This window comes from Molothrus aeneus, chromosome 1, assembly GCF_037042795.1.
Source record: "Molothrus aeneus isolate 106 chromosome 1, BPBGC_Maene_1.0, whole genome shotgun sequence".
Lineage (NCBI taxonomy): Eukaryota > Metazoa > Chordata > Aves > Passeriformes > Icteridae > Molothrus > Molothrus aeneus.
The window spans coordinates 67,146,464-67,173,414 of NC_089646.1; the positions used below are offsets into that span (position 1 = coordinate 67,146,464).

Sequence of the window (26,951 nt, forward strand, 5' to 3'; positions counted from 1 at the left end):
TTCTATAAATGATACAGCACAATGAATATACAGTGACAAGTGCAATAAATTATAGCTTGTATTTACAATAAGCCTTTTAAATGCAAGTAGAGGTAAGTGCATTTAATACAAGTTTAATATTGATCAAAACCATTTGCTATTAGCTTCTGCTAGACAAACCATGGCTCTATGCTGCATTTCCTTTATACCAGTTTGTTAGTTGCATGAGTTGAAAGGGAAAGATTGCAAATGTTGTTGACATTCTGTCTTCCTGTAAACAAACTGTCCAGCTAGAGAATGAATGGCCCCTAAGCTTTTACGTCTGAATTACAGCTGAAGAAGTGTCCTGACTTCCTTCAGGAAGTGGTAGTAGATGAGGCAGCTCCACGTGGGGAGTGGAAGGAAGTTGCATAAGAGCAAGTGTATAAATTTGTATTGCTCAGTCAGATAGTGAACTGGGAAGACCAGCCAGGGTCTGAGTTCATGGTAGTGTTTCTAACACAGGGTGCAGCCATGCCATCTTACACTTGCAAGATAAGAGTTAAACGGTGCTGGGAGCATAAGAGAGCTGAAACATCTGCTTTGGCACAATTTTAGATGCTTACTGTCATGACAGATGTCAGGAGAAGACAGTCTAGGTGCAGTAACTGGTTCTTCTGGCCAAAAGGATCTTGCACAAGATGTACACTCTACGTCTGAAGTACTAACACCACTTTCTTTAGCTTCTCTGCCTCTCCCCCTCATCTTCCCTCCCTGCCCCCAAAGAAAGACCCTCAGTTGTTTTGGGTGTTGAGTGCTCATCTGGTAAAACTGCAGCACATATCCAAGCACCTGCTACAGGTCAAGCTTCTCTGTGAGATTAAGACCATCCCAGCCAAATAAAGTGTGGGGGCATTTTGCTGCTGCTGCTGCTGAGCTGGGCAGCCACTGTGGTGTAGGGTCAGTCTGTAAGAAGTCCAGCAGTTTACTCCCACCCTAGGGGGTGGTCCCCACACCCCTTCCTCCCACAAGGCACATACATGGTGTTCTGAAGGGTGGTTAATCACGTGGGGTTTTTTCCCCCAAGGTCATGAAAACAGGGAGGGGTGTATCCAAGTTCATGGCAGCATCACAGAGTCCGTGTGAAGACTGTTTGTCAGTGACATCCACAAGCTCTTACTACCATATTCCTGTATTTCTTCAAGATTACATTAGAATTATCATCGAAGTAAAGGACAGATATGGCATTTAGTTTGGTAGGTGCACAGCATGGTTTGGGAACGTAATCAGGATTCATTAGATGAACCTGTTGCCAAGAAAGAAAACACAACTGAGACACTGGTATATTGTTTACAAATTCACCTGGTGCTTTGGCACTGAGCTGCCTGGAGACTTACCAGAGTTTGTACAATGGCATGATTGGTTGCGTTCATATGGGCGTTGAGTGGGAATGAGCACTCCCCATCACAGTAGTTGGCTGCGTAGCCTTTTGGAGCGATTATCCAGTCCTTTTTAGGGAAACAAACAGAATGTGGTTCAACAGACAACTGCACACAATTAAGAGCAGCTGAAAATTTTCCACTAACTTCTTCCTTGAGGGTGAAAATGTGTTTTCACTGAAACTGCTCGGGTTTTAGTTGGGTTTTTTAATTTCTTTTTGTGCACCACTTTTTGTGTGTCACTTTTCCATGGACACACTGATTTTAATGTCCAAAGAATGATGCACATCTATGTACAGCTCAACTACCATTAACTAAGAGGGCTTTACCCCTAAAACTCTCATTGGGTTGCATTGTGGAGATTGTGGTTTGGAGGCCTTTATTTCCAACATTTCCTGCAGGCCTTCTGGCTGAAATACCTTTCCTAGGTTGAGTCACAGGCACAGCTGGTGTCCCTCAGAAGGAGCCTAGCTTATACACTCTTATAGAGGGATACTACTCTGCTACCGACACTGTGGGAAATCTTGGCTGGCTAACAGCTTCTCCACCTGTGTCAGACTCCTAAAGGAGGGGCATGACAGCCAGCCTGAGCTGAGGTGGCCCCAGTGGCAATCTGAGTGCCATGCTAGGCAAAAAGGGGACTCCACCAAAGGAAGCTTGTCTGCTGCTGACACAAAAGAGCCAAAGGGAAATTAAAAGCAGCACCACGGAACAAGAGACGCTTGGCCTCCCTTGGTGTTGGGCTCTGCAGGTCACCCTGCAGAAGGACATACCAGCATGTTTCATGTGCATGTATCTCTTAGGCAATTTCCACTCTACCTGACAACCCCCTGAGTTTCCCTGAATTTTGCTTCAGCAGGACTGAGCAGCCACACACTGTTGCTGTAGCTTTGCTAACCAAGTTTGTTCTGAAGGAAATAGCAGCGCCCAACTGCAGGGGGCTCTACCTTGCCTTGATCATTTTCCTACAAAAAGTAGGACTGGATTCCAGCTCTTAGAATGAGCCCTGCTGGTCTGTGGCCTTCCTTTGGCAGCATCTTACCTTTCTGCAACTAGAATGGTGAAGGTAGTACCTTCAAGATCATGAACTTCCCAACTGGAATCCACTTCCTGCCCAAAAGTAGGGCAAGTAAGATTAAGGAAGAGATGGAATGTCTCTGCTCAAGTGAAAAGTCACCCGTAAGTAATGGGGAATGGAGTCACTACACAACCACAATTGCAGCTACTGGGCTGGAGTTGACACATGAGCTACAAAAAATGCTGCTATCCCATTAGCTGAGAGAGGACTTGCATGTGTTGAGTATGACAGATGCAGCAAGGACAGCTCTGGCATCCTGAATTATAACCTGGTAAAAATATTACCTGATAGAAATGGGACCTCCCTCAGAAGTGTTGAATGAAGTAATTTAAAAGAAATAAAATAAAAAGAGAAGGTGATGGCATTCTTTGAAATATGATGTTTGTTTGCACTATAGCCTGGCTCTAAATAACTTACTTTATAATGACTTTCTGGCCTCATGGTGTTGCAACTAAGCTCAGTCTTCAGTCTACCTACCGCAGGCAATGCTAATTGTGGGGCAGGGATTGTGGAGGATTTCAAACAATGGCCAAGGTTAAAATCAGGGTGATCACTAGAAAAAAAATTTAGTTAAAATCACTGCTTAACATCAGATTGTTTTCCTTATCATTGGAGGTACACAGATATAAGCCCTTGCCCGTACCATGACTCCCATGAGTGACAGAGAATGACTGTATACTTGAATTCCATAAAGTATCAAGCTTTCTCTGGGTCTTATCAAATGTCACAACTATCAATATTTATTTGCCCTTCTCTGTGACTGGTTTTAGTGAGGAGGCACAAGGGACATTTTAAAGCATAATGGCAGAGTCGAGTGGAATTACTGTGACACTGTTTAGATAACATTTCATAACAAAATGTCTGGTTTACCCAGAGAGAAACATCACACACCTGCCATCCCAGGTCTTGGAAGCTAACGTAAAGCTCATGCTTTCTGCACGCTGTTTTTAAGTCACTGCTGTTGTAATCTGTTAAAAGAAAAAGAGCAAAACAAGAATTTAGAAAGTAAAACAGGCCGAGCATTGCTGGAGGGCACATCTGGCCAGATGTGTGCATGCTGCGGGCTCAGCAGCGAGAAGTGACGAGCTCCCTCAGCAGCTAAAAGGAAAAGGGTGTTGAGGGACATCCAAAGCAGGGCTGAAGCTTTTAAGATGCCTGTGGGAATGGAGGAACCCAAGTAACAGTGACTCAGTTATAGTAACTCAGCTGTCTTTAAAGTGCTTGGAAAACATCTCCAGTAAAACTACTCCTTAAAAATAAATCTGCTTCAACCCTGCATAGGCTGCATCCCCACCAAGTGCTCACCCTCACCCCACTTCCTCAGCTCCCCTTTCTGGCATGTGCTGCCCCAGGTGGGGAGCTCAAGCTGCACACACTCACTGAGAGAGAGAACTACAGCCCCAGGAAGGTTAATCATCACCTTGTGCCCCTGCACCAGTCTGCAGAAGTCCTCCAACACCTAAGGTGTCCCATAGGCAGGGAAGCCATGTCCTTATTCCTCTCTGTACCTTACCCCAGCTTGCCCCACACATCTTATGTGACCCATGGCACCACCTCTGCCCTTGGACCTTTACAAACCATGCCCTGAAAAACACATTTCTCCTTTCCATAAACTGCTTATTTGCAGTTGACATGCTCTCACCATTCACTTGCTCCTTATTGTCAATAAAGTGAGGACACAGGATGCAAAGCCCTGACAAAGACCTTCTCCCTTGCCATGGCACAATGTATGGGGATGTTTCAACCATGCAGGAGCTGCTCCTGATGATCCCACAAAGTACAGCTATTGACAGCAAGTGGAATTTCCCATTTATATTTGGAAAGAGAGGCAGCTCGGCATGTGAACACCTGAAACCACAGCGAGCAGAGGAGCTGAGCTGTGACAGAGGGGCCTTTCACCTCCAGGTGGCTGCGCAGATCCACCCTGATGGGTGGTTGCTGATTTTGTCACACCTCAGGTGGCTGCTGGACCTCAGCAGAGCAGCCACAGAAACCACCCTTGCAGCAAGGTGACTTGGCCACCAGCTACAGCTGCTGATCCTGTGCTCTGCACCCGATGGTAGGCACGAGAGAAAGAGATGGCAACAAATTCAGCCAAGCAGCTTGGGAGCCAAAGTCACCATCCGTGTTTTCCTCCCATGCCTTTCCACAGGGGCCTTCTCCTCCCTCACAGCTCCCATTTGCGAGTAAAGGCGCTCCTGTCAGCAGGCAGATGCCACAGGCTGATGCCCCTGCCCCCTGCTGCCCTAGATCTTTCAGTTTACCAGCCCCCTGGTGCCCCTAACATGGCTTGAAAGGGCACCCTCCCAGTGCAGCTTTCCCCATATGTGGTAGCTGGGATAGAAAAATATTTTTAGTGATTTTTTCCTTGGCTCTGAATAAGCCTTTCTTTTTCTTCCCTCCAGCATCATTCCCCCCGCCCCCCCCCCCGAAGTTTGGGAACTACAAATGCAAATATTTATTCAGAAGAAAAACTATAATACTAAAAGCACATCCAACTGACATTAAGGGCAGCACAGCAGTACAGCTGGGTACAGTTAACACTGAGGGCCGAAAAAACCCTACACCTCAAACCCAGCTTCCCAACCACCAAAGATTAGAGAGTTGTTTTTAGAAGCAGTTGGGTTTTAAACTCTGAGGATTGCATTTCAGCCTTTGAATAGCTTCACTTCAATCACGGATTTAATCAGGTGAGCAGAGCTGGTTAACAGCCTGCTGCAGCATAAACATTCGCTCTTCCAGCAGCACGCGGCAGCGAGAGCGGAGGCAAGTCTCTCTATTCAAGCTTTCCTTTTTCAAACCAGACATACCCAGTAGAAACCAGGGTGTGGTGGTTTATTTCGGATGAAGCTTCCCAGTCCCTGGCTCAGCCCAGGAGCAAATTTCTAGCATGAGATGTTTTGAAATTATTTGGTCATAATGAGGGAAAAAAAATATGAGAAGATGCTTTTAGTGATCAACGGCCTTCATTAAAACACCTGGGAACACAACCTCATTGTTCTTCAATGGGATATATAGATTGTTTAGAGGAAAACCATCTGTATTTGACAGTGGAGTTGATCTATTCACAATTGAGTGGGTAAAATTGTGCTATGTTCCAAATCCAGCTACAATTTACCCAGATCTGCTACAGGAAAGGGGAGAAGGCAAGGGAGGCAGAGAAAACAGGAGTGGGAAGGAAGGCTGCAAGCAATCACAAGTTTAAGAAAACACAGGGGTGGAAAAAAAGAGCTGCTTAACAAGGTACACCAAGCAGAACATGTTATGAACGTGTCCTCTCTCACACTATCCCCAAAACCTCGCCTCAGCTCACTGGTCAGAGTCACCTGATTCACACTCTGCATGGAGCCCTGGCTGCTCTCCATCCAGGGCAGATGCAGACTGCTCTACCTCCTCACTTGCCCAGCCTCAGCCTTTGCTTTTCTAAATGTCAACACATTAAACATCCCCTCTCCCTAGCTTTACATTCTTCCCTGTTTAACCCTCACCCAAGATCCCCTGCCCTCCTTTCTTATTATGTATTTGCCTACTATCCTTGCTTTATGGAAGCTATTTTAGCCCAGCTTTAGGTAAGTCACAAACCTTTAAGCAACCTTTAGCAGTGGCTTTCTGAATTGGGGAAATTGAAGCAGTACAGATGCACATAATCATGACCCATTCCCTACAGTTAGGGGCTCAGCATATGTCCTACATTGGGCCTACATCCTGAAATCCCATCAGTTATGGGTCTGAAAAGAAGACGAATACACAGAGTCACAGAGTTTTTGGCAGTGAGCTAAAGCTCACTGAGCTACTGAAGTTGGCTTCCACAACACATTTTCTGCAAAGCTGGAAAGCAGCATCAGCCACCCCAGGCCAGCGTGCTCAGCTGTTTTAGCCCAAATTGCCACTCAGGGTGGTTTGCAGTGCAAGATCCAACTGTCAAGAGGTGACAGGGATTGTGTCCCTTCCCACCAGCTTTGCAGCAGGGAGCCAGGAGGGCCAAAGGCAGGCAGCCTGCAGAGGGGAGGTGCTGCAAACAGCTGCCACAGGGCTGGCCCACACTGCCATGGCACAATTGGCAGGGATTGCTCACCAGAGGCCTGCAGCATCTCTGAGAGTTTAGGGAGCTGCTCTGGGAGCTCCTATAGGCTCATTGTGGGTTTAGCAAAATTGTCTCTATTTTTTGCCCTGAACATACCAATTCAGAAATGCTAACTTGGCACTTACAAGGCACTGCATTTAATCATGCTGCAAACAATTTTTTCTAAAACAGAGATTCAAAAAAAGCTCAAACCCCTAGTTCTGCACTTAAAAATAACTCCCGGAGCAGCACAGTTAAAACATCACAGCTAAGACGGCTTGTCTCTGTGGTGTGTTTGCACTGAATGCTGTCTGCCTTCACAGGACCCAGGTCTGACTTTCTGCAAGCACAGATGTTTCTCTTAAGGCTGGACACTGGCATGTGTGTTGCTGAAAAGGGTGAGAGAACAGCCTGACCCTAATGGTCTTCCTCCTACAGATACTTATGCACCCACCTTAGATTTCCTATAGCCTCTCCCACGTTAAGTGCTGGCAAAGAACATATAAATATTTACTGGGTTGATCTATCTGAGTACACCCTCGCTGCTCCCAAGGTGCCAGTTTACAAAATTCCACACAGTAATTAATTGCTTCTGTGATCCAAAATAGCTTTGACAGAGGTCTCCAAGGCTAGCCCCTTCTTCTTGGTGTTTGACTTTGGTGATTTGTCCGGATAAAGCTGGTGTAAACTGATCACACAGTTAATAACAGCCCACTTCACATGAAAGTGATCTGCCTGGGTGGGAAGAAAGGTAGATGTCGGGCTGACGTGAACCTGCATGTGAAGTCACACACAGAAATGCTGGCCACGCTGCTCCAGTCTGCATCCAAACACTGCACTGAAGGGAAAACTATACTGGAGGGAGGATTGGCTGCCAGATAACAAAGTTTATTAACAAGGCCCTTGCCATCACAAAAGCATTTGGCCTTATTTGCCTCCAGTGTTTGTGAATGCTGCCCTTTGCAATATCTGGTTCCCATATACATGCGGAAATCTGTCTGGTTCAGTGCGCATCTGCTGGAAGGAAAGGCCACTTGAAGGGCCTTTCCATTTTTCATAGAGCGCCTCACATCACTCCAGGGGGCATTACAGAGAAGGGCCTGAAAAGGGACTCGGCTTGAGTTTCATTCAGAGCAGCAAGTGCAGCCCAAAGTCAGGCATTCAAATTCTCTCCACGAGGAGGGGCTGATAGGAACAGATATGCCTGGAGGCTGACTTGCAGAAGAGAAGGATTATCGCCACTGGAGAAAGAGATAGCCCTGTGTGAAACCCATAAATCATGGAGGTGGCTGAAGGGCAGAGGTTCACCGCCTGTTATGCTGGACAGTCCCATCTCTTTGTTCAGCTGGAGGGTCAGTACGAGTCCGAGAGCACAAGTTCAAGCCACTGCAAGATTCAGCTGAGCCAGGGCCCTCCAGGCCCTGCAGACAACAGCAGAGAAACACCTGCGGGCTCCTTCCACCCACCCTGTCCCTCCATGGCCGGGGCCAGACCTGGCATGTGACTTCCTGCCTCAGCAGATGAAAATACTCCTTTTTCTTCCTGCTCATCCTCCTTCTGCAGAAGAATTGAGGCTCCAGGAATGCATTGACTCAGGACTCTATGTCAAAGCAGTTTGTAACCATGGGGGTTGCTCAGTTCTGCTTTATATAAGCCAGTGATAATTAAGTGTTTCTAATACATGGAAATAAGCATTCTTGGCAAAAAAATACAGACCATTGAGAACCTTGTGCCACAGACACAGCCTTAGCATCTGAGCTCTTGGTACTGACTGCAGGACAACTGCACATCAAAGGGAGCAGAGTGGGCTCTCTTTGGGTCCCTTTCCCACACACAGCAGCATGCCCTCCCCTAACTCCTTGCCTCCCCAGGTCCAATACCAGCCCTGCAGCACACTTCATGTACTCCAAACTAATTGAAACACTTCCCATATCCAGACAGTAATTGGAGCTTTTTAAAACATACTGCCCCAAAACAACTCACAGCATCTTTTGGGAAAGGGGTTCCTTTTTGGGCTGAAATAAGAAAACCCTGTGTATTGATTAACATGGAGGAAGGAAGCTGCAGTCTACAAAAAAAAAAAAAAAAACCATCAAAACTAAAAAGTGCCTTGCTCTGCAGAAGAGAAACTGCTCTCAAGCCGTGGTAGGGAGCAGCAATCCTACCTTGGGGAAGAGCACCAACCAAAAATCTGACAAGATGTGAGATACAGCAAGAGAAGAAGATGCGCGGGTGAGGAGAGGCACAGAAGGGAACAGCAGCATCTCAGTTCTGCACCCACTTTGGGTCCAGATGTATCAGGGCACCCTCAGAAGAGCTAGGCAGCCTTCAGGATAATCCCTGGGCTTGCCTTCTGCTTCATCTTGGGGCAAATGCTTCCTCAGCCCCACCATCCATCAGGATTTTTTATCTTCCCAGGTTAAAAAAAAAAGAAAAAAGCCCTGTGATCTCTAACACTAAAAACACTTTTTGGTCATTGGTGCCTCTTGGGCCATTAAATCAACCACTTCTTAAAGAGAACAGAGTCTGAGAGTGTCACACTTAGAAAGGAAAACAAGATGATGTAGTTTCTCTTTTCTAAACACAGAAACCAACCAAACATACAACTTAATTTCAAATTCCCCTCCTTTCCCCTGCCTTAAATCTACAGTCTCAACTATATCTTGTTGACCACTGTGCTGCCAAATTCCAGGTTTTAAATTAAAGCTGGCCCAAAAAAAGCCCTCGAGACCACAGAATGCCAGCTATTTTCCCTTTTTGTCATTTTAGAATTTTATGACCTGATGTGTGGTGTAGTCAAGAAAGCAGCAAAGTACAAATAGCCCTTTTTGCCCAACATATCTGCTCCCTCTGGGGCTTTGAGTCACATCACCTGATTTAATAGTGTGAAAATTTTGTTTCAGCACTGTGAAGTTTGTAGAGCCAGGGAGAGAAAGCTGGAGCTTATCCTGACTCCAAGTGCCACTAGCACCAAAAACAGCAGTGCAGCACGTAACTTTCCCAAAGCACCGTGAATGCATTTAAAAATTGGCTCTTGTGAAGGGAGCACAGAAGCTGAGCCTACCTAAGTGGGAGAACTGCCTGCATATCAGCTGGGCTTATGACACCCAGCTGAATAAACTACCTGTGCCCTTGGCAAACTCATCATGCAGGAAAATAACTCAGCAAGCAGCTACGATGCCCAGCTGTAAAACTGCAGCACGGAAACCTGAAGGGGGACCAAAGCAGGTTTCAGCAACTTAGATCCACATAAGGTGTTCCAATGGCAGATTAGATGATGACTCCTCTGGAATATCACACTGGCACTGGCCAGCCTCCCCCAGGGAGGTTGGGCTGCAGAACTGAGTTGCTCCTCCTGTCCTTAAAATCCACAGAGGACATCTCACACCCAGCCGAGTCTGGCACTTGCATGGCATGGCATGGGAATCCACAGCCACGCTGCAGTGTGCACCACAAGGACGTGCAAAGGCCACCAGGGGCCAGCTGCTGCTGGCACACACTAGCCCAGAGGGCAAGGCCATCACCACAATGGGCTGGAGCAATTGAGCTGAGTCAACACACGGCCATGCACAACTCTGGCTGCCAGCCCTGGAAGGGCTCCCAGCCTGGCTCTGCTCCCTGCAGCATGGAGCCACCTTGGGATCAAGTATGGCTCACCCACAACCCAAGCATGCAAGAGCAGGGAACGGCCTACATATTCTCACCAGCTAAGCATCACCAATGCTGGTTCATCTCCCTCTGCTGTGTTTGGACATAGAATAAAAAATACAACTGCCTCTCTTCCTTGGGGCATAGTCATTTCCAAACATGAGAAAAGCAGGGATACTACAGGAAACAAAGGGGGCAGCATAAGCAAATTAATCAAGCAACTTGGAATAGGCTGAAATGTTTGAGAGGAAAGAAGGAAAGAAGGTGCTCAGCGAATGATGGGCTTGTGGTAATGGAAAACAGACATGACTTAGAAGACAGAAAACTGACAATTTTTGCCAAAATGTCATTGTTACTCTATTGCCCCACCGGCCCACAACAGCACTCACAAGGCTTCTGTACAAAACCTGCAACATGCAACCTCTCCACAGCAAAACTTCTTTGCCTGCCTGGAAAGGTACTCCACCATGTGTACACTGATGTTCTCACAAGATTAAAAAGATAAAGCATCTCATGCTGTTCTTCCATGTTTTTTTCAAAGAAAACTGAAAGAGGACTCTGCTGGGAATGCATACATGCAACACCATAAATCTCAGTGCATACAGAGATAGAGTCTTTGAAATACTGCATTTCACAGGGCATAATCCTAGACACATACTGTATAGCAAGAAAACTACAAGCACAAGAGTTGTGGTTAAAATACCTCACCACCTTGAATCCAATGGATGCAAGTTCACATGGGGGTCTGGACTCCATGCGGGATTCAAGAGACTCCTGTAAGTTCATTACGTGAGACCTCCTCTCCTACAACCTTGCAGATGTAACCTATTACCCCAAGGAAGAGCATCCCACCTCACGACCCCCTTCTTGCTTCTGCCCTCCAAAGCATCCAAAACCATTACAAGACATCATCCCAGCTTGTGCTGCATGATTGATTTCCCGTGTTCCATGGTTACCTGTGACACTGGACACCCTGGAAACATCCTGAGTCTGGGTGGAGCGGTTCCGGCTCTGCTGCCTGCGCCTGCTGGTCGCTGACCTCGTGGTGCGCAGGTGAACCTCACTCACTTTGAAGAAGGCAACCATGAAAGGCTGCTTGTCATAAGGGCCATCTCGCCCTACCAGCCCTGCTTCTCTAGGGTTTACACTGAAACCTTCAAGCCAAACAGAAAAGGGAGAAAAGTTAAGAGAAATGGTGCAGTTGCATTGCTCCTTTCAGCAACCAATGTCTCCTCTCTTCTTGCTTATACTCCTCTTTAAACACCAAATATTCATTTCCTGCAACCACAACATATGGACATTTTTATGACAGCTCTCCACCCATGCTGGGCAAGACTTCACTGCAACATCTGGTTCCTTGGTTCCCCTTTGGCATCTCTAGTCCCATTTTGGCAGTGAAGCTATATAGATAGATATGTAAAACACTGAACTTGATGTGTCATGACATCAGTGAAACACAAGCAGCAGACATGAGATTAGGAGATGTCTAGGGACAGCAGAGGGCAAAGAGATGGTGTGCTTTTGCCAGGAGCACAATGATGGGCTCTCAGCCCAGCTGGGAAGGTAGAGTTTGGCACTAACATTTCCTCAGGGAGAAGTGGACAGCCCCTCTAGTCTTACTTGACATCACAGGTGTACTAAACTGCAGAATGAAGCAATAGAAAAAAACAAGGTTGGAGATTGGTTCCTGTAGAAGACAGATGTCAGTCACCTTCTGCTCATCTAGATCCTCTCCATTGCTTATCTTCCAATTTCATGCACTTTTGCAGTCTCTTATTTTATTTTCTTTTCCACCTTTCAAAGTGTCTGTAGGCTGAGAAATGCTGCTATTACAGCTGCCCCACACAGCAACCACAGAGTTTCTCCAGCAGTGCTCCCACGTCAGCTTTGATGAGATCAACAGCAGCCACAGCAGCCAGGACAGCTAATATAAACACACATGGGGAGGTACATACCTCTGCCTTTTCTCTTCTTCTCATCCCCAAACCTCACCCCACATGACATCCCAGTTCCATGCCCCCTTCCACCTCCAACCCAGAAACTGAGGCCCTACCCAAAGCCATCTCTACCAGCTGGCCTGGTACTGCCTAGGGACAGCTGACCTCATTTATAGGGAAAGACATGTCCATCATGGGACAGCCAGGAACCAATGTCTGAGGGCACAGCCCACCACCTGTGCCCTCAGACATTCTTGCTCGTGGTGTTGGCTGCAGCTGCCTTAGGAATGCAGAGGGCCTACCCTGCCTCATCCCAGCAGAGTTCTGTCAGCACCACTTCCAGACAGCATCCAAGAGACTGAGGGGAGACTCGTGCTACCTGGCCCATGACCTACCATCCTGGGTCACCACGCTCAGCTGCAGTCCCATGTTGTGCTGGGGGTTCATCACCCACATGTTGCTGGTGGCAGTGACATCAAACTCCAGCCAGCCCTCCTCCGATGCCCACACTGCCCGTGTGTCCAGCAGAAACAGGTCAGAGGCCCTGCAGAGAAGGGGAATGACAAGACTGTGAGGTTGGGGATTTTCTCTCCTGGCTTTTGCTGTTACAGAAACAAAATCTGAAATAGTTCTAAATTATGTTAATGTCCAAAACAAAACAATGTCTCAAATCTGCCTGTTTGTATCCAGAGTTTTGCCATGAGATGCACATACTTCCACACGTGAAATTCAGGATTATAAAGATTTTCACCATTCTCTAAGATGGAGGAAAGCAATCCTACTCCTCAGGGCTGTCCATTTCTCCACCAGCAAGGGATGAGTAAGGCACTCTTCTTCCTGAAGAGTGTACTGCTAGCCCTGACATTACTTCATTCATACATTTACTATATTAATAGCCAGTGGAACCATCAGCATGACCAGGCATTCTATGGCTTTTGCCATAGGGGTGTCATGATTTAAGCTCCCCACACTTAACACAGGCTTACCTCAACTGACCAAAATAAAGCACCAAAAAAACAACTGGCCAAGCATCAAACAGTGAAGGAAAATGGACCTCTAAAGGCCTCTAAAGACATTTTTCTGAGGCTTATCAACAACAATTGGACGCCTAGCTTCAAGGCTGCTGATCTTGTACCACCTTCATGGGCTTCAGCTTCAAATGCTTTTAAGTCAATAACTTTTTTGCAGCACCAAGTACTCACCCAAACTCTATTCAATGAAATCAGCTGCAGAAGCACTCAGAGAAATCCCACATATATTTTCTTACTGTATTACGTATATTTTCTTACTGTATAATGTAACTTTCCTGTGCAAGAAAGCTACAATTCCTATCCTTTACCTGTGGTCATCACCATAAAAGGATACCAGGTGTCAATCCCATCTTCTTATCTTTTCCCCCCTGGATATTTTTTCCCTAACATTTGTAAATGAGGAAACAGGGTACCTGTCTCTCCTACCCACCAAAGGTTAAGTTCAGGAAAAAATTTTGATTAAGTTACATTTTATTTTTGGCCAACTGCTATGTCATACTGCCCAGCAGCTTGGTTTGCATGAGATCACACATGGAAAAAAAAGCACTTAAGTGTACTAGAGCTCCTATTTTTACAGCATGGAGGCTTTCCTCCACCTCACTGGTAGCTGCATGCTGTGGTTGACTCAGCAGCCTTTCCCACAGGAGTCTTTGCCACTGTTCCTCCAGTGGCAAGAGGGCTCAGGATTAACTCTGACCTTCACCTCCAACAGCAGCAAGCAGCTATGGCTGGTCAGCTGCTCCATGCTTTGGAAACCCTAAGGTTGAGAGATTTGGGCTTTCCCAGGCAAGGTATTTAAACTGAAATGTTGCTTAAAGGCAACTGGAAACAGCAGCTGCAGCTGTGACCACTCTTTCCCTCTCCAGTTTTAAGAGAGGAATGAACTTCTAGATCATTCCCACCTCTGAATATGACTTAAACATTAGGCCTCTCCAATGCCTGAAGTAAACGATATCTGAAAAGAGGTTTTCCTAGCACCTGTTCGGACCTTCCTCCTCACACCAGTTGCTTCCTGAACTCTGTAACTCCTCTACACAAGGAACTCTCTAAGAGCAAACCTGAACATTGAAACACACACACAGGAGTAGTCAGGTCTAAAAAAAACACGAAGAAGAGGTCGGAAGTTTACATTCCCACTGCCTTGACATTTGGGAAGGCACCTGGACATCAGAGAGCTGTAAAGCCAAAATGGTCCACATGGCATCATGTAGCCCACTCCCATGAACTCCAGGAAGAATCACCTACTACCCATGTTGTTCCTGAGAGATGTTTGCCTGACCTGATCTCATATATCTCCAGCTTCAGGAACTCTCTCATCTTTCCAGGAAATTGAATGGGCTTCATGTGACCTTTCTCCCCCTTTTTTTATCTAACTTAAATGTCACAACAATGTCCCCTTCTTATTACAACAATATCTTCAGTCTCTCCTTAACAAGCCCTGTTTTATAGACTGACTTCTCCCATTGCTTTTTATTGACACAGCTCAGATCAAGATCTCACTGATTCTGAGTACAGTGGAAGGATAATCTTGATACATCTCACAGACTGCACCTCTACTCATACACCTCAGAAAATGATTTTGGCTTCTTCACAAAACTCACACTGTTAACTCATGTTCACCTTGTGATCTACTATAATCCCTGGATTCATGCTGCTGAACCACAAAGGACACATTAATTCCCTAGTCAGTCAAATTTCAATGATTTTTCACGTCCAAATGCAATTGTCCTTTCCACCAAATCAAATTGCCCCCCACACCACCTCAGACTGAACCTCCGCAATTATCAGATTACTTAAAATACAGACTTGCCTTCCAATGGGTATCCCTCATTTTAGTATCCTCCACAAATATAGTAAGAAAACTGCCTGATCAAAGAACAATTCTACCAAACAAGAACGAGCCACTTTATCCCAGTCTGTCACTCTCCCTTTGGAAAGATTTTGATTCCTCTGTAAAATGAACAAAAATGGATCATCAGGCTTTCCAGTCCAGTTAAGTCTCTGCAAAAAGTCCCATACAGTCCCAACTGGTTTTCAATCAGCTCTGCTATTCAGATGACTTTTGCATTGCTCAACTGGATGAAGGTTCACCCCACAAGTATTTTAGGGCATAGTGGATGTGTAGGCAACACATCTGAATACCTTTTCTTTAAGCCTCTTTTCAATCAACATTTGTCGTCCATGCCTCAGCAGGCTGTGCAGAACTGTGTATCATTACTAGTTTCCATTTTGGCATGAAGGTTTTAAAAAAATATTCAGTCAGCTATTTCCAAAGACAAAACTAAGGAGGAAGAAGGGGGTAAAAATTTACTCACATATAAAAACCTCCCAACAATTTAACTGCGTGTCTTTAACCACTCCTTTATATTTTTCAGAACAGAAATCTTGCATGTCCTCCCCACTCCTTAACAAAATCACCTCAAATTTGGCCAAGCAGTAAGTACTTGAAAATTGCTGCCCACAAAGGCTCAACAGAGATTCAGCTCTTAGCAACAAAATTCTCTGGACTTTTTGCATGCAGGGAACATACTTTCCCCTCCTTCCCCCCAAATACCATGAATCACCTGAGGAGAATCTGTTCTTTCTAGAGCTGTGTGGCTGAGATACCCCTGCTACTCCTGCAAAAAAGAAAAGCCATATGATGTCTGATCTGGAAATGGACACTGGGAAATCTCCCAGACTAGTCTCTGGTCAAAGAGAAATAGGAAGGGAGGTTAAAGGGAAAGAACAAGTCATCTCAGCCCCTGGTCAAAGAAAAAGAATATCTTATTAGACAGGGAAAGGTAGAGGAGCTTTTGCTGTCGCGAGGGACACGGAGACATGCAAGGACTAAATGAAGAGACCTTGGATAAAAAGTCTGCAGAGAAAAAGGGATTACAAAGATTTTCATCTGCACAAGAAGAATGAGGCCTTATAGCTATGTCCAAAAGAGAAATAGTCTAGGAAGCAGTCAAACACCATGCTGAAGAGCACTACTCATAAGTAGTTGCAAGCCCACAGTCGAAGCAAAATTAAAGAGTGAACAAGACAGTTGGAAATATACTGAACAAGTCACACAAAACACAGTATTGAATTTCTAGCCATTAAGTGACAACATTGATCCTGTGCAGTGAGGCAGGCAGTGGCCTTCCAAGAGGAAGCAGCAACTGTGTATGTGGTCACATTCATGGAAGGATGTCTGAAAGCTTCAGCTTTGAGAACAACAGAGGTAAGATGGAACCTGAGGGAAACAGGAAGAGAGTGTGAGGAACAAGAAAAACTAGAAAAATAAAGGCTGGAAGAAATTTTTGAGCCAGCATCACTGAAGAGAGGGGAAGAAGTATCTGCTCTTAACATAGGCTGAAGAAAGCAGAGTCAGTCCAAAGGTTTCATGCCCAAGCAACCCCAGATGTCAAGGACATCAAAGGACCTCCGGCACCTACTTTAAAATTCAGCATACAGAAGATAAATTTCATCACCAAAACAAGCAGCTTCTTCATACTCTCTGTCTAAACCTGCCTCTGGGTTTTTACACAGCTACTGCCACCTCATTGTCACTAACGAGCCCAACAGTCTCATCTGGATGAGTCCAGTTACTGATTTCCATAGGAAGGCTGCTGCAGGCATATTGTGTACTAACCTTTTATTATGAAAGAGAAGCAAGTGAATGAGAGAAACTGAGTTGATGAGCTGAAACAACTTTCCTGATACAAGAGAGGATATTAAACAGGAAGATGCAAATTAGAGACTCCCAGCTCAAAACAGGTCTTTTTTCTGCATCAAGGCCCTGAAGTACAGCTCAAGTCTCAAGAAACAGATGGTAGTGTTTCCATGGCCTTCAGAAGACTTTGGAGAAGGACAGAGAAGCAAAGGTCAACAGAGCAATCACAAGTGGCTGCAATAAACAGAATGGAGTACACAGTTTACTGAAGGAAATATGGCCTGTGTAATTCAGAAGGCAGGATTTAGCTCCAGTGCCCTCAGAGAGCAGATTTGTCAGATATAAATATCAAATATAGCTACTATTCTTAATGCCGGCATCCCAACCACGTGCTCAGGGCATTTATAGGAGAAACAGCTTGCATTTAGCTTCAGTGCTTTCCCCCTCTAAGATAAATATTTTGTTAACTGAAACCTCTGTGTAAACCTTTCAACAGAATGTCTCTAGGTGTTAATTCTTTTTAATTGAATACTAATTAAATTAGAATTCAGTCAAATTAGTAACCAGGTCAAGTGGTTTCTCTTAGTTACTATAATTAGTGAAATGTTCACATTAAAATAATTTCTCTGTTCTGGATACACATTACAACATGGAACTTTGCTACAGGAAAAACACCAAAGCTATAAAAAGCTAAATTTAAAGAAGCATCTGTTGAACTTGTTTTTTTACTTTCCCACCCTCCCTGGCCTTTTTTCCCCAAGCAGACAGAAGTTTTAGTCTCTCAGGGAGACAGAGAGAACAAACAGAAATCTCACCTTCAAAATGACCAAGTTAAAGGCCTCGTATTTTAATTACATGTCTTGGAACAACATTTTTGGCCCAACTTCAAAGCTTGCAATTACCCAGGTGTTTAAAGGATTGTTACGCATCAACAGCCATTTACCAAAACATTAATTACTATAAGTCTCTAAAACTTTCCTCAGCTCAACCTTTTTGTTTACTTTTCTTCAAAGACAAGTTGACATAATAGTCTAGACTGCTTAGCAGCAGTTTCTCAAAAGGGAATTTTGCACAGAAGTGTGTGGAATCTACATTTTAATTAATACACTTTCTAAATACTCTTCTGCATACCTCAGGATCTTTAGTTTGTGGTCACATCAACTTTCTGTAAAAATTGTATTCTATTCTGTATATAGCAAACTAGCAAGATTATTTGCTCTTATCTACTTTCAATGGGCAAATCACTCTTACCCACAACTGACTTGGTCTTGCAGAGCTGGATGGAGCTCCACACAGATAAAACTTTGAAACTGCAGCCTCTTCAGACCTGTAGATCCCCCATCTTGCAGTAGATGTAAGCACTGCTTCAAATTTAGAAGTGTTTATTACTTATAGAATGGACCTTATGTGGAGCTCCCATGGCACAAGGTACTGCCAAGAGATGCAATACAAAACCTTAACAACTTTGTGTGTCTAAATGACCAGCACTCCAAAGACTTAACAGCAGCATAGGAAATTTAATCTATCAGTGCTCCCCTGTACAGAGAGCCTCAGGCAGGGGAATGCCAGCACCTGGAGTGAGCTGCCATGGAAAGCAAAGGCAGTCTCTATTGTTTCATGAGAAGTGAGAGTCAGTTTAGCTGTCCTGAAGAAGCAATGCCAGAAGGCCAGGAGAGAGATACACAGCCTGTAAGAGTTTCTTAGAAACAAGGAAGGAAATATGAAGAACTGCCAACCTACAAATCAAGTTGCTTCCATGGTGGAAGGTAAGACCAGCAGCTGGGCACTGATTTGCAAGGACTGAGAACCAGCAAAGGAAAAAAAGCACAGAATGGAGATGTTGGGACATTCTGGAGGAAATCTGCAATTCAGCATAGGGAGGGGAAGCCATCCTGGATGCATCCAGACATGGAAAAGAGCAAGAAGGAATGGATAAGGTCAGCCTCGCACCTCCACCGCTCTGTGTAAAGAGTAATCCTGTGCTGAAAAGGCTGTTCTGTAACACTGTGTCCATTGCCTCTGGCACCAAAGTCTCCTAGGGCAGAGGGTTGTCTTTCAGACTCACCAGAGAGCAGCAGGGTGAAACCCAAGTTTCAGAGCTCCCTCTGGCAAAGGGTAGAAAATCAGAGCATAGAACTAGAAGACAACAAGACTATGGGAAGTTCAACCTACAGGTCCATGATAATGCCCAGTAAAGTCAACACAAATATCTGGGTGCAAAGGTGTGCCAACCCATTTAGCTTAGGGTCTTGAGCTTTACAGATATGAGGAAAGAATATTTTACAAACTGGAACAGTTTAAAGAAAAGAAAAAAATCATCCCAAGTCATAGGAATAAGATATGTATTTACCTTTTTTTTCTACTTTTTACTACAATTATTTAGGGAAAAGGGGCATTCCAGCTGTAGTGACAGCTATAGTACTAGACTTCAGAATTAAAATGCAGCTTGAGGCACAAAGATGGGGGAGAGGACAAAGGGGTAGTATTTATCTTTGTCCATTAAGTAAAGAAATAAGGCACTGATATGGCATTCTTTAGTTTAGATAGAAAATGCCAGCTGGTTATGGAACCAGTTTGTTTCACCCAGAATAACTCTGACTTTCAAACTACTCTAAACCAACCAGCCTAAAACACAATAAATCACATACCCACAGTGGGAGCTGAACTGAGATGCGGAGAGATGCCTCTCTATAGCATCATGGAAACAGCTCCATCATATACAAATATATGCACACTATATACAAATCTGACCCCAACTTGAAACAGATTGATGCTAGCTTTGTCATTCGTATTACACAACCCATTCCAAAACCCAGTTGAGGAGGGTTATTTATTTTCTAAGCTATAAACACTGCAGTTGAATCAATTTGCCCTTTAGATTAGAAGCTCGGATCACATTTGTATAAATATCCTGTTGCAAAGAGGAAGACTTTATTACCACTATAACTGGCAGCTAAAACCAACAAGCACTTAACCCTTAAGGAATTGTGTTCCATAGAACAGGAACATGGTCCCCAGGCAGTTGCTCTGCAGGGCACATTTATGTCCACACGTGTCTTTTCATGTAGGAGGAATCTTCCTGACCATCATGTTCCCATATTTCATTCTGGGTGCAAACAAAACTGTTTAATAAACTGACCATTAACGTACCGTATCTTCCTTTGATCACTAACACAGGCCACTGTGTTTTTCATAGATCAGTTGTTTGGACAGTGTGGGAGTGTTTTGAGGTCTGCATTAGCAGGATATTTACACTTGAAAACATACTGATGATCCATACCAAGGACTAAATCTTTGATCAACCATAAACTGCCTTCCCTAGTCCTGACCTGACACCTCTCTGGGTGAGGGCATGGAAGTTTCGAGAAAGAAACTGTTTAAATAATGATCGGTTTTCAGGGTCAAACTCATTTCTTCCCTTCCTCTGTAAAGGTCTTGTTTACATGGCATTCCACTCCCAAGAGGTACCAGAAATCACAGAGGGCTTTGCTGGTTCTTCCACAAAATCAGTCCTGCACTTTAGACTCAATTCCAGGTGCCAGGTTTAGCTGTGTGTTGGTACCACACAAGGGAGGAGAGTTGAGGCTGTGTAGCTGCTGAAATTAAACAGTCTGTCAGATACAGCAAGGTGGGACAAGCATCTGGAAGCTGACACCACTTGCCTTCCTAAACTAATGCTTTGGCAAAGGTTCCTGTTTCCTCCATGTTCCAAAGGAGGGGAAAAAAAAAAGAAGAAAAAGATCCCACCCTAGTGTTCAAACAGCCCAGTCTCTTAAAACTCTGGGGGGTCAGAAGCTGAAGGGCAGCAACATCCGCCAGATGTGTCGCCCATTCCCTCTCCCAGCATCAGCCCCTACAGCCCACAGCCTGTTCCTAAACCCAGCCATCCCTCTCAAAGCAAAACAGATATCACCTCAGCCCTGCCTGGTGAAGCCTCTTCTCCACACAATCCAAAATGCATGCCACTGATGGCTGGCCACAAACTTGACCCATCCATCCTGAGGATTTAATTAATCTCCTCGAAGCATCCCACTGACAGCTCCAGCAGTTTGTGTTATGACAAAATGTGGCCGTTAACCACGGTTTGGTTAAAAAACAAAAGCTTCGTTTCTAGGCACTATTTTTCTTACCTTACGAAAGGGTGGAAGGAATGGGGAGATGAAAATATTACTGACACAAGTGAGTCAGTATTAAAAATGTTTTCTTTTTTGAGAGAGAATGTACATAGACCACACTGTCCTCAATGTGAGTTTCACTGCCTGGAACCCCCACAAGTATATTTTTCATATTTCTGATGGGACAAAGTCACATTTCTGCCCAGAGGTTTTATGCTATTTCAATCAGCATTGATCTCTGATCATTCATGCTCTCTTTCCATACATGTCTGCCTAGAAGACAGCCTCAAATGGGCCCATGTAGTTCCTGATATCAGCCTTGTCTACAGTGGCAAAAATCAGTTTGGTAATTCAGTAACTGGCAGAAGTTTTAGCCTCAGGCTTGGTTCCATTTTTAGCCATCAGGGAGCAGCCAGCAATGCCTCACGAATCCGTGCAGCTACGCACATCTGGGCTGGAGTCACACGCTCACGCTGTTACTGTCCAGATGAGCTTTTTTTTCCCTTTGCTCAAGTAATACTGAATTAAGCCACTTCATTACACTTAATTGGAGCCAAGGGATACTTCCAGGCTGAGCTTTGGTGAAGATTTGTATTTACTGAACATTTCTCTTATCTCCTGCCCTGCCAAACTTGTTTCTTTGACAGAAGCAGGCAGGATCCTTTTTCTTTATATTCCTCCCCCAGAGGTTCATGCTGCCTTTCCCTGGTAGATTCCTGGTTTAAATCCATACGTGCCAGCTACCCTCTTAAGAATCATTTGTGCCCAAAAGTATTTTAGGAGCTACCAATATTTGCCCGAGACAACTGTTAACCTCATAACACCATGATTAACATGGTGTCTTTGAACTTTCTCTGCAGACAGGAAATCTTAACGGAACAGGCACCTTCTGCAGCCCTTAGAGATGAATTGTCCTGACCAGAAGGAATATATGTCAGCCCAAAAAGATGAAAAAAGATGTGACATCAACTCTTCTCTCTCACCTCCTTGTTCACCAGCTAGACTTCAAGATCTGAACAGACTCCTCCTCATGCAATAAAATGTCATAAAATGTCAGGAAATATCAGGCTGTCATTCAAAACCATTAATCTAAAGGAAGTGTGACCCAACTTTTTTTAGTACTTTTTGGTTTTTTAAGTCAAAGGCAGCTGTTATTTTCTGGCTCATAAGATGTTTTCTAAAATTCAATAGAAGCCTTACAAATATTTTGCAAGTTCCTTCAAAACCCAGTGCTTTCTTTTTCTTATAATTTAACCTGCCAGTGTTCTGATCTGGAAAAGAGAACATGGTATTCCAAATTAATCCACTGAGGTAAGAGGGGAGAAAAAAAAAAATTTGGACTTTTACCCCCACCAGTAAAAGCAAGTAAGTGAATGGATGATCAAAACCCATAACCTCTCAAATAATACAATTTCTTCAGGCATACCAGAATAATCTGAGGCATTTTGCCCCTCCATGCAGAGATATTAGCAAACAGCTAAATACAGTTTTTTAGTATTTGTTTTCAAGAATATTTAGAGGTCATATTCCACCCAGGTCACCAGTGAGGGTGAATGTTTGTAGCCAATGGAGTCAGACTTCAACTGAATGCAACACTGAATATACAATATGCAGCTTCTACTATCTTAACTCTTTTAACATCTGCATATTTTTAATATAAAGAGGACAATTAATAAATATATATGCACTTTTATTTACAGATAATATACAGAAAATAGAAGCCTATCCATGTATTATTAGAGAAGCATACTTTTCAAATATGATTTTATATTTTACACATACATGTAAGAGTCCTTTAAGCTGAAAGGAAAAAGAATGGAAAAGGGCATGTCCTTTCTACAGCTGCAGGAATCTCTGAGCCACATCTTGTCCACCTCTGTGAGGATGATGTGACAAGTCCCACAGACTCATCTGAAGTACAAAATGCTTCAGCCAAACGTCTCCCTCCTTCCCACCAGTAAAAGTAAATAAATAAAGCAGGAAAAGAAACAAAAAGGGAGCCTTGAGGGACTGGATGAGTCAGGGGTTAGTAATGAACTACAGACACTCATCCCTGGGTCAGCGGTTCACGCCCAGCCCCTGTCAGGAGGGACAGGGAATTGCTGGCAGCAGCCTGGGCCTGGAGGAAGCCGAGTTAGGATTCCCAGTCCCAGCGGCGGGATCCCCTCCGCATGGCCGCCAGCAACGGCAGAAGGAACGCGGCAGAAAGGAATGGAAAGACCCAAAGTACTCGCCAGCTCTTGGGCAGAGACCACCCTGGGGATCCCCACCAGGTGTTCCTGCCTCTGCTCTGTCTGTAGGGAGGCCTCTAGCACACAGGGATGCCCAGGACACGCAGATGCCAAAGGACATGTCCCAACTTTTCAGTGCAATCCCATTTTGGCATGCTTCTGATATGGTGTGTGAAACCGCAATGCAAGGTCCCAGCATCATTGCTGCACACAGCCGCTTTCAGAACAGAGAGTTACTAAATTTGTTAGGAATAGGGCATACTAGGGGCCATATCCTGTACTTTATCCAGTACTTTATTCTCTTTCCCACATTGCCTTGCTTGCTCAGTTTAAATATGTTATATCCACATAAATGTTATATCTCCAAAAAAATGTTATATCCATATAAAATTTGACAGTTCTCCTACTCTGTGCCCTGCTTCAGTGACTGTCACAGAGCAGCATATCAATTTCTTTCACAGACACTTGGCAGAGGTTTCCTCCCGCTCCGGGGGTGGGATCTCTACTTCTGCAATCTGAAGCAGACCGACACTCGCCATTTTTTTCTGCAATGTGTCTCCAAATGAACAATATATCTAACATCTATGAAATCTGCAGGACTGTCTGTTCATCAACTGGGCACTGATGTAACATCCTAACCAGCATAGACAACATCCCAGGAGGCACTCCAGCAATCTGCAAGTTGAAGCACAAAGGGAACACTGATCTCCCAAAACCCACACCTTCTTCCCCATCACCTATGTACCCAAGTATTTCTCTCTTTTCCCCAGAAGCCACACTCCCCACAGAACAACCACGAGCTATTTGATGTTGCCCTAAGAACTGCCAATCATGAAAGGCTGATCCCTCCAAATGGTACCAGTGGAAAGGCTGAAGAAAGAAGGAACAGAAAGGAAAACGCCCATGAAGGCTTCAAAGAGAAAACAAATTGCGCTTTTTTCAAACACTGCTGGTTTTGATTTTTTTTTTTTTTAATGCCTGCAGCAGAGGAACAGTTACAGTCCTGACAAGTTTCGGTAGAAGTAATGAAACACTTTTGTACCACAGCATTACTCTGACATTTAATTGACCATGTATTTCCATCTTTTAGCCTTACATGATTCCTCCATCTGAAACATTACTCTTTTAAAATTAATCATTCCATTTACACTTGTTTGGATTTTTGTGTCACAGTTTCTACCCTGCCTCTCTCACTTTTTCTCTCTCATTGCCACTGAAAGAACAGAAATTATTTTGTACCTGTGGTCAGCATGTTGAATTTTCTTCTGCTTTATTTACTTTAATATAAGTCCAGCTGAGAGCGGATCAAGTCTGAGCTAATTACCAGTATTTTTCAAACAGGCTGCTAGTATTAAGTTGAAAGTTGAAAGGGGATATGTGTATTTCAGTACACAACAGCAATGCCAGCAGTGCTTTAAAAATCTACTGCTTCCCAGCAGATTCTTTCTTTATTTAAAGACAAAGCTTGAAGCTAAGTCACACCCTCATTCACACCCTACCATGCCCATTTCCCATAAGGAAAGGACCATGCAATAATATAACCCTGTTAACATGAACAAACCTATATTTATTTTCAGTATTATCAATACTATTGCATAAGCTCAGCCTTCTCCAGGACAGCAGCTGGTGGCACAGAGCAAGCCCCCTCTTGCATACCTGTTCTGATGTTCCTGCAGCACCTGGTAGATGCTGATAAGGAAGGTTTGGTTTTTAAAGCTTCCCAAAACGCAGTCCTTGTAGATCCGAAACTCAGCAGCTGTGACGGCCTCGCCCTCAGGAATCTGAGACAAATTAAATTTGAATTCCTTGTGGTGCCGCTGGTGAGGCGTGAACTCCTTGTCATACTCAACTGCAGATGGGAAAAGGAAAGAAAAGGAAAAAAAAAGGAACCATGACTAAAATTTAACAACAAAAGGTTTCTACATGCTGCCACCTGTTCCTTCAAAAAAACAAGGAATCTTGTTTTTTTCTCCAAAGATAGCCCTGGCGAGTGTCAGGAAAACTTATGCAATTAAAGCTTTTCAAGTACAGTACTAAGTGAAGATGAATGTTCCTCCTCTCTAGCCAATTCCTTTTAATATCCTATTTTTTAAAGAAAAGCCAGCTTTGACAGGTGAAATATGACCATGCATTTTGCTCCTGTGTAAAACTCTGAAGCTTGTGATCCCTCCCAGCATTTTCCACCTATGGCTCTCCAGGTTCTTTACAGCATTTCCCTAAGTCTCACAGCTCTCTTCCAAGCAGGGAGACAACAGTCCCATTTTGCTTTAGCACACGCAGGCACAGGCAGAACCAAGTGATAGCACCAGGTCAACCAATTCCCTAAGTGCCCTAACACATCCTGTTTTCTGGTTCCCAGGTTTGTACACTAGCCATTGGACCACCTCGTGAGTGAATACAATGAATATGATATTTATTTTGAGGTTAAAGTCAACCAGAGCTCCCCCTCCTTTGCAGAAGCTTATTTTAGAAGGAGAGAGCTGAAGAGTGACCACTTTTAGATTCTGGTCTTGGACCTCCTTGGGTACACTCTCAGGCACAGGATTTAAGACAGACACAAAGCAGAATTCCTCCTTCTTTAGGAGTCAGGATTTGCATTTTCTCTGTTTGAGGCTCTCTTTGCAAACTCTGCTTCCAGTCCCACTCTTGTATTACTTGATTACATCTCAGTTTAGTCTGACTTTGATTAATTGTTTGTTATTTTTTCTAATTTTCTACTAGAAATGGCTTAAAACATTAACATATTATATAAACATACAAAATTACATCTTTACAAGCCTGAGGGGACAAAAAGTAAAAACAAAAAGCCGTTCCCACCAGTGGAACTGAAGGAGTGGATGTCAGTGATGAATAAGTCACCATTACATTATCATTAGGGACATGATTACGTGCACAGGCAGCAAAGGAACAACAGATCCCTTTTAATGTTTGTCTTTGTGGTCACTTTTTGTTGTTCCCCTCTGCCCCCATTTAATACATCAGACTGCAAAGGCGTCCACGAGCCTACTCTCACAACATCCCCATGAGGTAAGCAGCAATGCCTGTTCTCCAGCTGGGATACTGAGTCACCAGGAGAGTGACTTGTCCAAGGACAGGCAGCGGAGGCTTGTGGCAGAGCCAGGAATGACAGCCAGCGTGCCTGAGGTTCGGCACTTTACCCACAGGTTACCTCCCTGAAGAACAGACATCTTCCAGCTGCTGGAAACAGCCCATGGAGACTTTCCCCTCCACCTTGCCCAATTGCCTGTTCCTCCTCGTTCTCCAGTCACAGTTTCATATATCCTCTCCCTTTCTTTTGGCAGCCCTTCCATGTGAGCTGCCTCATCTGGCTGGGTCCACGTCCTGGCTCCCTGTGAGACAGTTAGTCACATCCTTCTCTTTGAAGCTCACCTGGAAATCTTTTCACCTCTGCATGACTGCTGCCAAGCATTCTGTGGGACACCACACTGGGGAATGCCATGTTAAGGGCTGCCCCAAGGCAAACAGGCAAATTCTCAAACTGCTGTCAGAGTCAGATACCGCTGCCAATTTTGTTAGTCTTGCATTGCATCTGTCTGAGCAGTTCATATGTCAAACAACAGACAAATGAGGGTGACTGGGCTCTATGGCTTCCAGAAATGAGGTTGTGACACCCAGCATCTCCATCAGAGATGGCACCAAAGCCAAGGATGGTAACATACTCAATCCCAGTGCCACCAGGTATTACCTCTCTGGCTGTTGGTTATGGGGGATCTGGGCTTCCCTTTGCCCCTGTAGGGGGGTGGGGATTGATTCCAGCAATACTGGCCTGGTTGGTGTCACTTGCATGTAC

The 26,951-nt window shown here is 44.5% G+C and overlaps 1 protein-coding gene across 1 annotated transcript in view; it reads right to left on the reverse strand.

The window, feature by feature from the left end:
• Positions 1 to 28: 28 nt before the first annotated feature.
• BMP6 (bone morphogenetic protein 6) overlaps positions 29 to 26,951 on the reverse strand; it is an 87,505-nt gene continuing 60,582 nt past the window's right edge. Inside the window, exons 2-7 of the mRNA XM_066558690.1 lie at positions 24,797 to 24,989; positions 12,519 to 12,667; positions 11,143 to 11,340; positions 3,367 to 3,443; positions 1,356 to 1,466; positions 29 to 1,264 (exon numbers count right to left, since the gene is read on the reverse strand). Coding sequence (XP_066414787.1) covers positions 1,115 to 1,264; positions 1,356 to 1,466; positions 3,367 to 3,443; positions 11,143 to 11,340; positions 12,519 to 12,667; positions 24,797 to 24,989 — 878 coding nt within the window. The 3' untranslated portion in view covers positions 29 to 1,114. The remainder of the gene's footprint in view (positions 1,265 to 1,355; positions 1,467 to 3,366; positions 3,444 to 11,142; positions 11,341 to 12,518; positions 12,668 to 24,796; positions 24,990 to 26,951) is intronic.